Raw genomic sequence first — 18,911 nt, 5'->3', positions numbered from 1 at the left:
CTGGACTGAAGAATTAAATTTTTCAGTCCAGAAGTGGCCTGCATTATTCTCACTTGCAACCAATAGTCAGAACTAGTCACAAGGCCTTAACTATTACTATGGGCATAGAAAGTGAAGGAGAGCATGTGGATATTCAGCGAGCAGCAAGTATCCTTACTCCAGAGGCAATCCCAGATCTTTCTGACTATAGAATGGGTATTTTGTCCATTAGACTCTAATTTCTCCTGCGTCTAGCTACCTATTATTTCATTGTTTTAAAATACCAATTGTTAAAGATTTTCCTTATAAAAAATGTAGAAAACAACACAATGGTGACAGTGGTATAGTGATCAAGAGCATGGACCTTAGAACCAGACTTCTTGAGATCATATCCTGGCTCTCTTTACTTGCTGCATGCCCTTAGATGAGTTATTCATCTTTTCTGTGTTATCAGTGTTGTCCATCCGTTAAAGGGAATAATAATGATGTTTACAATAGGGTCTACATAGCAGGGTTATAAAGATGAAATGAGTTGATTGAAATAAAGCGTGAGTACAGCACTCCATAGCATGAGTGCTCAATAAATTGCTACTCACTTTGTAAAACTGTTTCTCAGCTGTGAGATGTAACTTCAGCCAGAAAATTTGGAAACAGGGGCCCTGGGTCACAAAGGCAACCACATGAGAGGGAATAACAGAGCAAACCTCAAACTGCGATTGAAAAAAACAACTCAAAGGTCAAGTTCAGTTGAAAGGGGGTAAGCAGGTGGTCTTTTTTGGCAAAAGCAAGTGCATGTGTGCACATTTGTGTGCAAGGCACAAAATGTAAAGCAGCAAGTTTGACAAGCCAAGTATGAAATTCTAGCTTGATAATCCCTCCTCATGTATCCTGTAGATAATATAATATATTTGGACATGGTTTCATATGTTTATGAATCAAGAAATAAAGCCAAGATTAGAAATACAGATTTTATTTAACCTGCTCTCATTTCACACACATGCACAAAAAATATATTTCAATCTCTCCTTGGCTACTAAGCCCTGAAAACAGTCCAGAGATGCTTGATCCTTCTTCAACTCATTCCTTCTTTCCTAGACCATCTCTCTGGGGAATGTGACTTCTCAGTGGCTCTGCACAAAATTCAGGAGCACCATGAACTCTTAACTCTGTCCCCTAGGGGTATAGGATTGAAAACCAACAATCAGCATTTTGCCCAACTGGTCAGAGCAGCCTTCTACCACCTGTTAGCATCTGTTGGACACACGGGACTCCCTTTCATGTCAACGTTGAGAACACAACCAAACATTGGTGAGAATAAAATCTTTCCCAGGTATGCTAACAAATCTGAAGCATTAACTTTAAATTAAATTCATTTCTGCTTGAATTCAGTTTTTGTCTCTCTAAATCTCGAGCGCTCAGTGAGGTTCATGAGTTCTCAAGCTTACTACGAAGCATAGATAAGAAAGCCCTTAAGACTCTGAGTGCACTTTAAAATTTACTTTAAAAAAGTAAGTACTTTTGAAACCAGAAATTCAAATCTTTCTATGTACATTATTTAACAAAAATAATGACCAGTTAATAGTAACTTCTATGAGTATAGTAAGGACCTTAATTTAGTTTTCCTCTATTTTTCCCTATTCATCTTTGTGTCCTTTAAATAAAAGAGATTTATTTCATACTCTACACATAATTATGGCTTTGTGCCTTAGCTTTAGTACTAGGAGATGCCTCCTTCCATCTCCACTTGAAAAGAAGGATCTATAATTTCAGAGGAATAGTTAAGGATCTTGAAGGCAAAGCGCTTAAGTACAGATTATATAGTAGACACTGACCAAATATTGTTGACATTAAGATGTATACAGGAATTCATAATGCTCAGACTAAGTAGGAAGAAAAAGCCCTGAGAGCTCCCAATAAGTTTAAGAGGTTTTTAATTAACTTTACAGACCAGGATTAAAAGTAAGGAATTTATTCAATTAATATTCATGCCCGTCTAAACCAGATATGGGACATTTTCACCAAGTCAATGGCACATTTATTATTCTAGTTTTGTTTGGGATGCAGGTTGAGCTATTTATTTTCCAAACAATAGCCTGTAAAAATGAACTCTGTCTTTTAATAACTGTTGCTGGCTCTCCACATTCATTTCCTTTGCCAAGTTGTATACCTGATATACATTTTAAACAGCGGGTCACAAACCTCCTTTGAAGTCATAAAACCCACTCGAGGTCAAGAGGGTACATAGCTCAGGCCCATTTCACCCAGGGGCTAAGATGCTGTTGTAACGATGCAAGTAGACAAAAGCGATGGATTTTACATGGGAATCTCAGCAACCACAACTAAAATTTTGGCTTCTGTGTGTTGCTGTCCCGAGTATAAAAAAACAGTAATATACCAGGCCTCCTTGTTTCTCTTATGTTGATGGTTCCCATTCATCTTCCTTAGAGATTCCAAGCCACTTGAGGAAGAGATGGTGAAGAGAAGGAAAAGAGGTATGGAAGGGGAAGAAATAAGGTGATATAATTATGGAAGAAACATTCAGAAAGACAGAAGCGAGAGAGAACTCTAGGGAGCAGGAAAAGTTGGGGGAAGGAATTTTCTATAAATACTGTTTCCAAATAATCGTAGTAACTAAGAACAAAACTACAACTAACTATAGCTGTGAGATATCAAATGCTCGAAAACAAGAGATTTATGGGCCAAGGGGAGAAATGCTGCCCATGTATTGACATTAGCAGAGGAGCTTTTTGCAAGAGCAAAATCTGGGAATCGGACAGCTACATGTAGTGTCAAATTGTCATTTCTTTTCTACCTTGATGAACATTTTGTTATTTTTACACGATTGCTAACCAACAGAACCCAGGCTTTTTTTTTTTTTTTTTTTTTTTTTTGCAAATTTTATAGCTGATTTCTGTACTTTTACATTTACTTGTATTTACTTTCTAACTTTTTATCTGGAGAATCTAAATATGTAGTAAAGAGCTCCCGTGTACTCGTAACTCGGCTTCCTATATAAGGCTAGCATCTTATATAATCATACTATAATGAGTAAATTATTTTATAGTTTCTGTAGGTTAGGAGTTTGGGCACAGGCTTCATCAGATCCTCTGCTTAGGGTCTCACAGGCTGCAGTTAGGTGTCAGCGAGGCTGCAGTCGTGTTTGGAGGCTAGACTGGGATGAATCTGCTTTCAAGCTCATTCAAGTGTTGGCAGAGTTCATTTCCTTGAGACAGTAGGACTGAAGACCCTGGCTTCTAGCTGGATGTTGCCTGGATGCTGCCCTCAGCTCTTGCATGTGGGCCTTCTGAAAGGGCCACTTAATTCTTCAAGGGCAGTGAGGAAGAGAGATCTTGTGAGTGAGCAATGTGAAGTCTTATGTAATGTGTCAGGGTCACAGAAATGACATCCCATCATCTTTGCCATAGTCTACTAGTTATAAACAAGTCAAGGGCCTGGGATTGGACAAGGGCATGACCACTTGGGTTGGGGACCATGACTAGCCACCATGGACTCTGTCCCCCAAAGTTGTCATGTCTCCTTAATCTCCTCTAATCTGTGGCAGTTACTCAGTCTTCTTGTCCTTCATAACCTTGACACTTTTGAAAAATAACAATCAGTTATTTTATTGGTTTTGTGTACTTTTGACCATTGCATTCATGAAGTTATTAAAACATTTTTCTCATTGGGGGCCTAGTTAGCTCAGTCAGTGGAGCTTGCAACTCTTGATCTCAGGTTGTGAGTTTGAGCCCCACTTTGGGCATAGAGCTTCCTGAAAAAATAAAATAAATTAATGTTTTCCTCAGAGAATCATGATCACACACTTATCTTTTACGCCCCCGCCCCCCCCCCCCCCAAGATGACACCATCACCTAATAATGTGACTCTTTGCTTTTGTTTCTTGGGAGATGTTGGGGAACAGATTATACCAAAAGTAATGGATTATGTATAAAGTGTTGTGAGCCTAGACAAATGATCATATCTTTGATAGAAATCAGAAAGTTAGGGAAAAAATCTAGTTGGGAAACAGAATGAACATTTGTTGTTTCCCCTCTGGGAAACCTCCCTGATTTTCAGTCTGTGCAGTTCAGATGGAGAGAACTCCACTCAGCTCCAGCAGTGGGCACATCTGTTACACCTGTCAGAGCCCCACGCCACAGTGATTGGTTCAGGGATTGGCGCATGAGCCAATAAGAGCTATAGAAATGTTCAAATGAAGCTCTAGGGCTATGGAGAAAGAGACAGGCATAGTAAGCTACGGGGCTTCACATCATAGGATATATACCTGGAACTGTGGTAAAGCATTCTGCTATGTGTATTAATTAATATTAGGTTTTGCTGTGAGACAGAAAATCCAAATATACAATCATTTAAACGAGATAGAAATATATTTTCTCTAAAAAAATGGAAGTCTGGAGGTAAGCATTTCAGGGTTACATGTGACTCCAAGGTCATCAGAGAATTGTTTCTTTCTCTCTCACTCTAATCCTTGATAGCGTGGCTCGACCTGATGGTCCCAGATGGCTGTTTGAGCTTCCAGGCTGTGAGGAGGAGGAAGGGTAAAGAGGGATCCTTCAAGGACATTTTCTAAAAACTGCTCATGACGCTTCTACTTATATCCCATTGGCCAGAACTTAGTCACACTGCTATGTTTAACTGCATTAGAGACATGGAAATATAGTCTTCATCTCAGGAGGCGGTGTGCTCAGCCACATATTAGAGTTTTTATTACAAAAGAGTAAGAGGGAAACACCTAAGGGAGGAAATGAGCTTTCTTTGCCCTATCACTACAAAAGGAGAGCCTGAGAGTAGAGTCCATCCTGAAAGAACAGAGTTGAAAAATGAAAATAAATCAGTGTTGCCCTAATGATTAACTTTCAACCTCTTGATCAAGCTGTACCTGAAGGCAATACCCTGCTACTTAAGTTAATAACTTTCCTTCCTCCTTCCCTCCCTCCCTTCTCCTCTTCTGTTCTCTTCTCTTCTCTCTTTCTTTCTTCCTTTCTTTCTTTCCTTCCTTCCTTCCTTCCTTCCTTCCTTCCTTCCTTCCTTCCTTCTTTCTTTCTTTCTTTCTTTCTTTCTTTCTTTCTTTCTTTCTTTCTTTCTTTCTTTCTTTCTTTCCTCCTTTCTTCCTTTCTCTTTTTTTCTGCAACTGAAAACAATCTTGATTGGTACCGAAAGGAAGGTTTCCCAAAGAACTATAAGGTCACCTTTATTCCTTTGTCCTCTCAAACTCTCCATTGCCCTCACAGTTGCTCAGAATGGCAAACTCAGAATGAGTTTTCCTTTAGATCTCCTACAGGCCAAATTATGCATCTCCATGCTCCATTTACTTTCAGCCTAAAGGAAAGGGAACTTCCTCTGTTTCTTAGAACTTGCCTTCTTGGATTTGGTTACAGTTTTTAAAATATGTTGGCTTGTAAATGAGAAATCTCAGCACTACCTATTCTAGATTATTTATTTATCTTTAGCAAATGCTTCTTGGAATTCTTTTGCTATTCAATAAAAATTCCTCTATCAGATAGCTTGGCTGCATAACCACCTCCTTTTTCTTGATTATTGTTTTTATTAACATTAATAATATTTGTGGGAATTAGAGCTTAATGGATTTTTTTCCTGTTTGTCTGAGAGTCTTGCCATAATAGGTCTCATTTTAAAGGGTTTTAAACAGTTAGTCAACGAGACAGCTTTTTTTTCTTTCCTCTTTTAAGTAACTTTACTAATAGTTTTAATTTGTCTAGACTGTTCCCTTGGCATCTTTTTCTCTGGGTCTTCTTTTTGGAGCAGAAGATACAAAACATTAGCTTTAGAGGCTTTCCTATCAGATTCTGAAAACATGGTTTTCACTTAAATTATCATGCTTCTCTGTACCTACTTATATCAGTAAAGTGATTAGAAGTGTCTACCAACTGCAATTCTCAGGCTATGAAATTCGGCTTTTTGAATTTAAATTATATGGCAGCACCATATGGCCAAGGAAAAAGGAGTGCTTAATTTCTTATCTAACAGAGAGTGCCTCTCAAGCAAGGGAAATTGCCGTCACAGTCCAAGCTTCACAGGCTCTCTGAGGCTTAGCATTACCTGCTGCCTCCCAAAATACACACATACAGGATTTTCTTACGCAACTGTGAGAAAAGTTACTACAGCCCAGCAGAGTTGAGGAGAACCCATCTGAGTCAGCTAGTGCCCATCTTCCCACAACTGGATGCTGAGGTAGCCATGAGTACAAAGTTCTGGAAGTGGGAGAACGCTGGGCATCTTTCACTTACATATATTTTTTAAAAATATATATTTAACCTGGGGTAGAGCCATGTTGCAGAATATCACTCATTTCCCCCAGGGCATTATATGCAGTTGCTACCAGCCTAATGCAGTTATGCTTGGGAACACCATGGAGACTCCTAAAGCTTCTAAAACACAAGGTCAAATTCTACAAATGTCCAAGTATGAAGGGGAGATGCTGCTAATTTATGATTATGGGGACTCTTCTCTTTGAGTCTGTCACAAATTAATTGAACTGAGGGAACCACACATCCTCTTTAGAATTATAAATGGGATCCTAACATTTTAGAGTCTCTGCCATTGCAATGACTGAGTATTCTTTCTCTCACATGACATTAGGGGACATCTTATTGCCTGATGAGATGGTGAACTCCTACTTATCGCTTCTTAAGTTGGTGTCAGGACAATTCAGGTATTAAGGGGTGGTGATCTCTTTCATCTAGCTTGCATATGAATTCGGCAAATTCTTCTCTTCTAAGAGGTACTGGCTATCTCCTTTTGCCCTCCAGATCTACTTCCCACCATGCCTTCTCTTCCTGGTGATTGACCTGGATGGGTGAATCCACATGGTCCCTGACCCGTGGCTTCTGGTTGGAGTTGTCCCGTGGCGAATACTGGCAGGTGAAGTTGGGCTACTTATTCCCCTGGCATCCTCTCTGTGGGGTCACTAGTGTTGACCCACAGACGCAGCTCCTGCCAGGTGGCTCACATGTCATAATTCTCTCTCTCTCTCTCTGATTTCTGGTAATTTCTCTCCCCCTGCCCCTTCAGGCTCTGAACCTCCTCCCTGTTGTTATTAGTTATAAATATTACACTAGCCATTGTGGTTTCCCTTGTCCTGCCCACACTTTCATAAATAATCCATTCTTTAAATTCCCCTCAAATTACTCATTTTCAGTGTACCTTGTTTTTCTTGTTGGAATCCTAAGTGATAAAACAGCTTTTTCTTGATTTGCCCATTTTCCCTTCTGACTTTTTCACATGAGCAGACTATTATAGTCTTTCCTTTTAAGTGCCTATGAGAGACCACTATATTTGTTTGCTTATATTTACTCACCTTTATACACTGTTGCCCTTCTCATTTCCAGAAGATTGTGATGATACTGTGTATTTGCTGGGTTTACCCTAGTCTGGACTTGACTCTACCCACAGAAGAAATTGGAGAAAACCTTCACACTGGCTATTTCCCATCATGAAGAGAATCTTTAAAAATAGATTTTGTGGAATTTAGTCTCTTAAAAGTTAATTTGACTGAACCTGTGTGCCATGGATAAAACCTCAGAAATGTAATATGCATTTGCTTGGTGACATTGAAATATCTACTGTTTTGGTTAGCACAGATTAAACTGTGATTCTTTTGAAATAATTGTCTTCTTTTTCTTTAAATGCTTCCTTTGAAGATGTTATTTATTTATTTATTTATTTATTTATTTATTTATTAGGGGGAGGGAGAAGAGGAGGGTGATAGAGTGGGGGAAAGAATCTAAGCAGACTCCATGCACTGACCTTGGAGCCCATCATAGGACTTAATCCCACAACCCTGAGATCATGACCTCAGCCGAAACCAAGACCCAGATGCTTAACTGACTGAACTATGCAGGCACCCTAGAATAATCATCTTCTTATATAAGATAGATAATTTCTTCTCTTAGGTACCCATTGCCCTATAAGAAAAAAATAAACCGACAACAACAAAATACTAATGTACTACACTTGTGATAAAAAAATGATCCAGGGGTGCCTGGATGTCTCAGTTGCTTAAGTGACTGACTTGATTTTGGCTCAGGTCGTGATCACAACAAGTTCGTGAGATGGAGTCCTGCATTGGGTTCTGCATTTAGTGTGGAGTCTTGGGATGCTCTCTCTTCCTCTTCCTCTGCCCCTCCCCCCACTCGTGCTCTCTCCCTCTCTTTCTACCTCAAAATAAATAAATAAAATCTTTAAAAAGTGATCCAGATATAGGTGTTAATTTATAGGCTATTCAAAATTGGGATAGATTATTCAAGACTGAATTTTCACTACATAATTTTTAGTACAACTAAAGTATATGGTGCTTTAAAGTAGTGGTAAAAATGTTTTGAAACCTAGGTATTCTGATGTTAGCTTTGGGCCAGGATTAACTTTTACCCACAAAGAACAAAACAGCTTCTCCTCTACTGCATCTCTCTGCCAATGAGATTGTTCTGGGCGAGGAGATGCCCACTGTGCCTGGGATTTAATGTCCCAATAGCAACCCTCATCCTTGTAAGGACAAATATCCACATTTCCTCACCCCTTTTGGAGAAAGGACAATTCTAAGACATTTTCAATGCAAGTGTTTGGCAGGTCACCAGCAGGATTGAGCCCCTGTTGCCCAAGGAAGTAACATACTCACTAACGTACCATTTATTGGTTTCCTCCCTTCCCGTCTCACTTCCACACTCACTGTGCTTCCTGTGATCACCTCCCAGATAAACTATTTATATCCAAATTCCTGCGTCAGGGGCTTTTGGAAGAACCTATTCAGGATAGGAGACTCTAAAAGAACAATGGGAGAGGAGAAATACCGAATGATAGATCATGCCATCCTACGCTTCAACACAGTGTCTTTTATATTCTTCTGAATCATCTCCGTCTTTAGATTGTAAACTATTAAGAACACTGGCTGTTTCTAATCAACTCTATAAATCTCTGCAATCTATGCATGCAATGAAGAGGACTCGATAAATATTTGATAATAATGACAATTTTAAGATTATGTTATTTATGGGTAACCATTACCATAGTGAAGGGGTATAATTATTGCAAAACAGAAAATAAAGTCCTGCCTTTTTTTTTTTTTTTTTTTTTTAAGGTAAGTGCCATTTTAGTCATCTCTAAAGGCTCAAAAAGAAATAAGGTCTTACTTACATGAGCACTATTAGGGAAAGATAAGTTTATACAATTGTGTTCAATACAAACCAAATTTTTTCTAAGGTATCTTGTAAGGAATTTTTCACATTCCTTGCTCATGTGAAAGGCCTAAGCAAAGAAAATGCTACATGTCTGCATGGTTCCATTAGACCACAACACAGTTTCACCAAATGCACACTGGGGGTGTGTTTTGCATGTACAGCTCAGTCTTGTCTGGGGACTTTTATAAAACTCACTGAAAGAGCCCAGTCCAAAAATAAGTGGCAGATAATTCCATAAAGAAAACAATAATGAAATAGAAATTATATGCATTATTTAACTCTGAGCAACACTCCAAATCTTGGCCCTTATTCTTTGACTTATCATCCATCCACTATTCAGTGAGAAGAATAATGTTTTCAGCATGTTGTTTTAGGAATCCCCAAATAACTCACTAGCATTTATCATATAGTAGAATGGTGAAAAGTCACACCCAGGATAATACCAGACAATTTCTTCATCTAGCTAATGTTAATGAAATTGAATAGGCTTGTTCCAAAATTCATTGGGAGTCATTATTCACTGTCCTAGAATGCATTTAATCATATTCAGTTGTCCAGAGGTTGCATTACACATCTCTGAGGAAGGAAAGTTATGGTATAAAAAGAATCTTCAAGGCTGTACACAGTAGGACAAAATATGTGATGATCGCTCCTGGAAACCAAAGCACTTCAGCTTTAATTTAAAAACTTCAAGCTTAATTTAAAAACATCAGGCTAAAATGTAGCATATCTTAGCAAGACAAGGTAAAGTGCTCTTTCAAATTATCACACATTTCATCCTTCAAAATATATTCTTTATTCATTTTCAAAATCGTCATCCTAACCACATTTAGGCATCACTTGCAAATAAGCTAATGGTATAGCAGCACAAAATGCCAAGACAACTACAATTATCTCTTAATTACACACAGCAGGCTTCCAGTGTGTGTCCCCCGCCACCCCCTTCTGAGGATACTTAACAAGAAACAAAGAAAAGTCAAGCAAACCAGTTAGAGATCCCACGCAGGCTTCTTGATGGCAGGTTTACTCTGAAAGGCTGTAGAGCAAGATACCCACGTAGCAGCAAACTGTCACCAGGAAGAGTTTCCCCAGCTCAAAAAAATAATCGGCCTGAATCTGATTATTCTGTCCACACTGAAGGATCTGAAGAAGTAGGAAACAAAACAATGGAGATAATCTGATCCCCCAAATCAATGGTTTACAAGGAGTTCCAGCCCTCTACATATGAAATAAGGAAATTTCAAGCAATTCACCCTAGGGCGATTTTATATCTTCTTTGAGAAAGAATCAATATCTCCTTGTTACTGTGAGATCATATATTTAGTAGGGGAAATGGTCTAAGACCAGAAATATGTCAAACAACTCCAAACAACTCATCTCCAGGGGAGATTAATGTGATTGGGTAAAGCCTATCAATTAATTAGTCAATACAAGTTTATATAGCATGACTATTAGTTGCCAGCTATGTCCAAAGTATGGCTAATAAAAACTTTGCATGTACTCTGTGCTTTTTTACACATTCAGTGACACACCTGCCAGGAGAAGTAACCCTCAGACATATATGGATTATGTGAATGCACGAATGGATCTACTGACTGAGGGTGATAACAATTATTCTGTGTGTGTAAATCACTTGCCAGACAACAAAGGATATTTGTAAACTTTCTTTCTTTGATTCATACCACCAACCTGTAAAATGGATAGGGACACGCATTAGCCCCTTTCTACAAATGAGAAAATCTCTTGATCAGTGATCTAGAAATTTCCAAGAGCTATGGGAATTTGAGTGTATAATACACACCATTATTACACTTGCCAGAGTTGGATACCAGAGTGGATATGGAGGTTTCCAAAACCAGATCTGAAGACAGGTGTTTTACTCACGGATCCAGTTCCACGCGAGAGATTTTAATTAGCCCCACCTGAGGTTTCCCAGCCTCTGTCTTCACAGAATATTTTCATATCTTGAATTTGGCATGACATATTGTTCCTCTTTCTTGGTTTTCTCTTTCTTCTGCTGGAACAGTGGCCTCAAACCAGGCTTTATTTTAGTTGCCTGCTGAGTTTATTATCAGTTCAGTTTTCTGGGCTCTACCACAAACCACCTGAATCAGAGATGCTGGATATAGTCTGGTACCAGACCTGGCTTTTGTTACTCTGAACCACTGGGCCAGAACTTGCCCAGCTTCTCTGGGCATTTGCTTTGTCTTCTTCATTTTTATGACCCCAGTCTAATATAGTGTAAGCAATATTCCAATCAATAAAAGTTAACTGGTGAGCCTAAGTGAAGGGGATGTACGTGCTCATTTGGTCATTCTTGCAACCTTTCTGTGAGCTTGGCATTTTTTAGTAATGAAAAGTTGGAGAGAGAAAAACAAGATGTGACTGGTTAAATAACTATTAATATAATTGGAAATAGTTTAAAAACCAAAGTAATTGTGCTTCAATAATTAATGTTTGATGAATGAATGAATGAATGAATGAATGATCTCATCTCTCACCTTTTGTTTGCGAGAAGATATTAGAAGCGAGAACTATCAGATTGAGTATTCAGTTAAATCAGAGGGAGGTAAAAGGTACCAGGAAGATCCTAGAAAGTGGGAGAGTTAAAGGCTAAAAAGAAGTTTCCCAGTTGCATTGCTGGAGCTCACAACCATTTATTTTCCAAAAATTTTCCCATAACATATCCTCTAAATAGACATCTGTTTCTATTTTCACTTCCAGCTAACCCTCTCTTGTCTGTATAACAGACAGGAAGCAACGGTGTGGATCAATGGGAGCAGCAGCAAGGGATCAGGTCAAAAAAGATGCTGGCTGGTGATATTATTCCTTTTGGAGAAGCCTTGGAGTCTCTTTCTACAGAGGCCTCTACACATTGGACACCATGCTTTGTACCATGCACCTTCCCACCATCCAGATCATACTTGACTGGAATAGTGATGGAGTCCAGCTTCAAAGATGGTCAAAGATCATCAGTCTTAGAGATAGACTGGTTCTATCCTGGTTAATGCCTGGCTTCTCTGAGGATGTTGGAGTATGAGACATGTAGACATACAGCAATAGCTGGGCAGCAGAGAAACAGAGGGTAACAGAGATGGTTCTAGTGTGGAGGCTATGATGGAAAGATGAAGAGAGTCAATTGACCATGGCCACAGCAGTAGAAGCAAAAGCAGAAAAATGTTTGTCAGGATTCTTGGCTTCAACAGACAAAAACCCAGCTTAAACTTGCTTAGGCAAAAGAAGGAATTTATTGGCTAATACTGCCAGGATGATTGAGTATGTAATGAGGTAGGATGAGAAGCAAGATTTGGATCCCCTCAGAAGTTACTATCTTAGGGGTGCCTAGTGGCTCAGTCAGTTGACAATGACAATCTGACTCTTGATTTCAGCTCAGGTCATGATCCCATGGTCGTGGGATTGAGCCCTGCGTAGCTGGGCTCTGTGCTTGGTACAAACTCTGCTTGTCTGTCCCCTTCCCCCTCTACCTCTCGGCCCTTCTCCCCACTGGTCACTCTCTCTCTCTTCCTCTCTCAAATAAATAAATATATTTATTTTTTTTAACTTAAAGATTATTTATTTATTTATTTTTAAAAAGAGCACAGAGGGAGAGGGAGAACCAGACTCCCCGCTGAGCAGAAAGCCTGACCTAGGGTCTCATCCCAGGACCTCAAGATCTTGACCTGAGCCAAAGACAGATGCTCAACCAACCGAGCCACCCAAGCACCCCATAAATCTCTCTCTTTAAAAAAAAATACATTACTATCTTTATTTTGTACTTTTGTTTCCCTCAGAATGTTTGCTTCATTCTCTTTTATTGTCAGTGCAGGGAGAGGGGCCAAGGACACCTGCAGCTCTGACGTTAAAAAATCCTGGAGAAAGGCTCTGATTGTTCCTGCTTAGGTCACATAACCATCACTGGACTAATCAGTGTGGCCCGGAGGGCTGGGAACTATGGTCGTCAGTCTCTAGTAGAACCTCACAATTTGTACAGAAGACAAAAAACAAACCTCCGAGAAAGAGAATGGATTTCCCTGAAGAAGAGGGAGAAACTCTGGGTAGAGTAAACCATTGATATTTACTCCAGTTGCCATAAAATCAGAATGTGAGAGACAGTAGACACCTACTTCTGAGCACATTCCCACTTAAGATTTGGTTTCATCATCAGAGCAGCTGCTGCTTTGCTAGGGCTACAATTTTTTAAGTGTATTAGCCAGCTATTACTGTAATGAGCTGGATAACAAACAATCCAAAGATCTCATGGCTTGCGACAACAAATATTTATTTCTCATTCATGGGTCAGTATGCTCTTTGGGATGCTCTTTGGGATATGGGTTGGATTCTGGTATCTCTACACATCTTCTCCTTTTGGGACAAGTGTTATCTGAGACATGCTCTCCATATCCATAGTAAAGATCAAGAGCACAAAGAGCAAGCCAAATTGTGAAAGGATATTTTTAAGTGTCTGTGTTTCCACTTGTATCGTGCCTACTAACATTCCATTATCCATATCCACCATCGATAGGCTAGAGGAGTTCCAGTGAGGTAGGGAAGAGAAAATGAATACCTGCTGGAAAATAAAAAAATCTGGGCAGCCAGGGTGGCTCAGTGGTTTAGCGCTGCCTTCAGCCCAGGGCCTGGTCCTGGAGACCTGGGATCGAGTCCCATGTCAGGCTCCCTGCATAGAGCCTGCTTCTCCCTCTGCCTGTGTCTCTGTCTGTATCCCTCTCTCTCTGTGTCTCTCATGAATAAATAAATAAATAAATACATAAATAAAATCTTAAAAAAAAAATAAAAATAAAATAAAATAAATGAAAAAATCTACCATGATACTCAATGGCATTAAAGGACCTTCTAAAAGGTCTGCTGAAATTGCTTCTTATTGTTTTATTGTTTTCCTATACATGTATTTAGTGGATATATATCTTAGTTCAGAAATTCTGCTGTGCATGGTATAGAACTTTGTTTCCTATAATGCAACTTAATTCTATTTTGAACCCCCATTCAGCTGAGCGGCTGAAACTTAACCTCATTTAATTCAGAATTATCTCTCTCCATCTTTTTCAAGATTGCATCTAAATCCTGGGGGCTTACATATTACCAAAATACACCTGGAGAGCATCTGGTCTTTGAGCCATCTATCTGCACAGACATCCACTGAAATGTTCATCATTCTGTCTTAGAAGTCAATCAACACAAATGACCACTGAGATGTCACTTCTTTCTATGGCTGCTTTACTCCTTCAGTACTACATTTTGGAGCATGAGAATCATTCAGCTGCTTCTGTGCTATGGTGGGCTCTCTAAAGTCAGGTATGATCAAAGTTCTTCCTGTCTTGATGCGTGTAACTCTCCCTAGATCTCTGTCTGATGCAGGGTCACCACAGATTATTGTGTAGGCCATGCCACATCTCTAGGCAGTGTCATTCACATGGGCAGCAGAGAGCAGGTATTCATCCCCTGATCCTACAAATCTATCTTAAGTTTTGCTGCCTGACCAGGGTCTCTGATCAGGAAAAAGAGTACAAGGCCACAATCTTAAGGACTTGCTATTTTCCAAATATTTAATGTGTCCCCTAGATTTTTTCCCCTTGGACTTACCAGGAAGAATTTTCCAAGTCTGAGGGAAACCCTAATTAGCTCAACAACCTCCCTCTACCTCTTGCCTTTTCCCAACCATGAAATTTCTCTGTCTATGCCGAAGATGGTCTCCATCTATCCTCTCATCCCTCAAAACAGAGCCTAGGATTTTGGAAACCTACAACAAGAAAGCTTAATTGTTTCAGTTTTCCGTCAGAGTTCATCCCTTCCTTGAGGCAATGAGCCTAAACCAACCTAACTGCTTGGAAAGAAAAGGATGTAGGAAAGAAATGCGCTACTTGGGGGGTGAAATCTCAAAAATGTTATCTTTATTACATTTACAGACTGAGACGCACTGATCATGCTTCAGTTATTTGAAATATGAAGGAAATAAAAATCCAACAACACACTTTCATAAGTCATATTTGTTGGGCTTTACATGGTTTTTGATACTTCTATTAAAATGTTTTGTTTGACACCATGGAAAATCAGAATATTTCAGACTAAATAGCAAATCCATTTACATTATGAGAATAAGGTTAAGAAGAACTAGAAAGCTGTCCCAAATCCTCATTATTTTCCTACGACAAGCTGGAAAGGGTCCCTTTCAGAATGATGTGGAACACTGGTCTAAAGCATTCCTCACTTTTCACTCCAGTTGCCAAACTTTCTACAGCACTCCTTCTATGGGATAACAAAATGTTGGATAATTTGGTGTGATTTTTTTTTGTTTTTATTTTTAAACAAGATGATATTCTTTGGAGGACTCTTTTGGGGCTATCTGAGCAGCCAATGAGATAACAACTCACTGTTTTCCTGTGACCGACTCCCATCTTAAAACTCGGTCCTCCAGTCGCTACAGCTCTTCTGCGTGAGCCCATCTCTGGCCATGGCCACCTAGACTGGGCTGGATATCTGATCCCAATTAATCAGTCTCCCCAGGTACTTGGGATGGAGACTGAAGAGAGAGTCTGTCTCTTGGCTGAACTTGCAGCTCCTGGGAAGCCGACCAAACTGGTTTGTGGAGAGAGAATGTAGAAGACACCTTTGCTGAATCTGTCCTGGCTTTGTAATTCCCAGATTCTTCTCTCCTAAGACCACATATATTGCTACTTTGATGTCCTCCAGGATTTTGAGATGGCACAAACTTACAATAAAGCCCTCTCCTTGATGAGCTTGAGCTCATCTAATTGCATTTCTCTTGCTTGCAACTAAAGTACTTTAACAAACACACTTTTCCTTTTGCTGAGCTCAGTTAAACCAAAACCTTATTTATATCAACAAAGGACTTAATTAAGCTGTGTGGGTAACAGAAGAACTTGGATAAATATGAGTAGCTGATAGTAGTGACTTTAAGGGAAAGGGGAACATAGCAGTGGCTACCCATTGAGTTGCAAAGCCCCTATCTGTAATCTGTGCACATCAAACTGCCAGTGCAAAGTTTTGGGTTTTTTATATGAGAGCAGAATTGGTAACAGTTATGCCCTCAGTTAATGAACAGCCTGGAACAAAGGAAGGGGAACTTTTACAGCCTGCATGAAGCAGCTGAGCGTTTAGAGGTGGAGGGAATGCACAAGAGCAAAGTTTCCACTTCAAACATGGGAGGTTTTTGTAGTGCTTATTATTTTAGGCTACCAGACTGCCTGCTTTCATGTATTGATATATTGACTCTGTAAAAAAAGAAATCATTAAAAATATAAGTTTGATCACATGTTCATAGCCATCTGCTCTGGTGACTAAGTTGGGGTGCAGAATGCCAAGAAAGGATGTACCATCTTTTGTCAACGGAGGCAAAAATAAAAATCACAGATCAAAAATCGGAACTTGGGGGAAGCATCCGGATTTCTCAAATAAGTCAAGAAATATGCAAACTGCAGACCTCTTTTAAACTCTGCAATAATCTAACTTTTTGGGTGAGTTTTGTCTGCTTGGTAAATGAATTCAGATTGATGGATGAGGATGCAATAGGAAGCGAGGTCTCAGGGCCCAGATCCAAGCTCTCTGACATCACTCGAAAAGAATCTCCCCTGCCCCTGCATCTCCTCTGGTAGGGGATGAAAATCTAAAAAATGAGCCTATCTGAGAACCCTTGAAATTTTTCCTGATTTAATTTGTTAAGCATTCCATTTAAAGTCCCCAGTTTCCTGGTACAAGCCCCAAGAAAACACTTGCTCTGAAAAGAACCTTATACCGTGATCTCACCTCACATTATTGGTCAATAAGAGTCTAGCAATTAGCTTTTTGTAGAGTAAGGAGACAATCTTTCTTCTGAACCATATTTCTGGTTCTTTAAATTAACGGAACTTACTTTTCTTGAGGATGTTTTTAGAGTGTAGTAGAGCATGTATTCTTCATTCTTCAGCTTCAGAATTTAACTTCTAATTCCACTAAGTCTGCCCTTGGCCCTTGACCTCACTTCCAGCTGTTAAATTTAGCTCTCTGTGATTGCCATGGACAAGATGAGCTCTAGACAAAATTGGATGAAGGTAACATTTGTCATTGGCTCTTTTTCATCTTCCACATTAGCACGATATCTCCTTTTCTCCCCCATCCCCACCAAGCCATTCATGTTGCCTGGGTTAAACAGGCTCAACTTTCTCTGTAGTGTCCAGAAATCCCACTTCTGTACTTACCCATGAATAAAACTATATTCATTTATTTTTGTTAACTTAAAACACATGATTATTGAGCATATATTATGTGCCAGCCTATGTGTTAGACATATGGACACAAAAGCAAATTCCATGGGCTCCTGTTTTCAAAGAACTCATCATCTAAGCAAGAAGATAGAACATACCAAGTACACATGGACAAAAGCAAAAGCCAGCAACTATCATAACAATGACTACATAGATAATAGTAATGTGACATGATAGAAGTTGGTGAAAGCCCTTGGGAGTTAGGGGGAAAGAGAATTGGAAGTGAGGGGAGATTCGGGAAGGGTTCAGGTTGTCTGAATCAAATTCATTTCTGAAAAAGTGTGAGATAACACATTTTCAGATTGGGGGCATTTGTATTTCATTATTTTAAATGGGAAAAATAAGAAAGCATTTTCAGGCATAGAGGTGAACCACACAACAGGACCCAAGGATTACAATTGAAAAACATTTGAAATCGATTGACTCTGGAAGAGCTGGGCTATATGGTCATTATATCCACATTTCTTACAAGATTAGGGGGCTGGATCATAGCCTAAAATGTAAAGTGTTGATCATTTCTTCTTATAAAAATAGTGTGCAATGAGATAGATATCTATTTTGAAGTTAGAACCGGAGAAAACTGGAATTGAGATGAACCACACTGGCATATTTATCGATCTGCTTTGGCTTAGGAGTTCATCCTTTGCAATATAGGTTTTCATAAAGAAGGATAGTAATATGATAGGTTTCTTCAAAAGTCTATTAAGAATATAGAAAATGACATTTTCTTCCTGGGTAGATTTAGCCTGATCCTGCCAAATCTGTCAGGACATTGCTTTGTATACCATTCTTATTGAAGAACTCAATAGTAGCACCAAAGGTAGCAGTAGCACCAAAGGTCAAAGCAGTGAACATTTGCCTGTTTAATTTAAGTGCAAAAAGGCCATCAAGGAAAAACACTCAGAAAATGATATGAAGTCTCTAAATTTTTAAAAGGTTTTATTTATTTATTTGAGAGAGAGAGAGAGAGAGAGCATGAGCACAAGCAAGGGGAGAAGCAGAGGGAGAGAGAGAGAGAGGGAGAAGTGGACTCTGCTGAGCAGGAAGCCTGATGTGGGGCTTGATCGCAGGCTCCTGGAACCTATGATATGATATGAGCCGAAGGCAGACACTTAACTGACTGAGCCACCCAGGTGCCCCTAAATTATGGTATTTTAATTCTCTATATCTATCTATCTATCTATCTATCTATCTATCTATCTATCTATCCTACTAATTTGGGGTGTAGAATCTGGTTGTATTAGTTAGTTTATACATTTCAGCTACTGTCATTGAAAGACTTCCAAGTAACTGGCTTAAGTAAGAAGTTTCTGTGCATGCAGCACAGGGCTGATAGGGCAGCTCCCTTAGGTCAGGAATGTAGATTCCTTTTCTTTTGCATTCAGATTCTTTGAACTTCATGTCTTCATCAGTAGGATAGGAGTGATTGCACCTCATTTTCCTC

At 39.3% G+C, this 18,911-nt stretch overlaps 1 protein-coding gene across 5 annotated transcripts in view; it reads left to right on the top strand.

Moving 5' to 3' along the window:
- The first annotated feature begins 24 nt into the window (after positions 1–24).
- The window catches only part of LOC144294031 (uncharacterized), a 75,655-nt gene continuing 56,768 nt past the window's right edge, over positions 25–18,911 (top strand). Inside the window, exons 1-7 of one of the 5 annotated variants that reach the window (XM_077865549.1) lie at positions 25–195; positions 1,075–1,309; positions 2,425–2,471; positions 4,473–4,535; positions 6,598–6,670; positions 6,768–6,879; positions 14,257–14,501. In XM_077865549.1, coding sequence (XP_077721675.1) covers positions 99–195; positions 1,075–1,309; positions 2,425–2,471; positions 4,473–4,535; positions 6,598–6,670; positions 6,768–6,801 — 549 coding nt within the window. In that variant the 5' untranslated portion in view covers positions 25–98 and the 3' untranslated portion in view covers positions 6,802–6,879; positions 14,257–14,501. Of the gene's footprint in view, positions 1,310–2,424; positions 2,472–4,472; positions 4,536–6,597; positions 6,671–6,767; positions 6,880–7,346; positions 7,627–14,256; positions 14,502–18,911 lie in introns of those variants that run through there. The other 4 variants (XM_077865550.1, XR_013361427.1, XM_077865551.1 and 1 more) reach the window with 4 other exon arrangements.

Source organism: Canis aureus, chromosome 22 (assembly GCF_053574225.1).
Source record: "Canis aureus isolate CA01 chromosome 22, VMU_Caureus_v.1.0, whole genome shotgun sequence".
NCBI classification, from domain to species: domain Eukaryota; kingdom Metazoa; phylum Chordata; class Mammalia; order Carnivora; family Canidae; genus Canis; species Canis aureus.
This window is presented reverse-complemented; position numbering and strand designations above follow the sequence as displayed.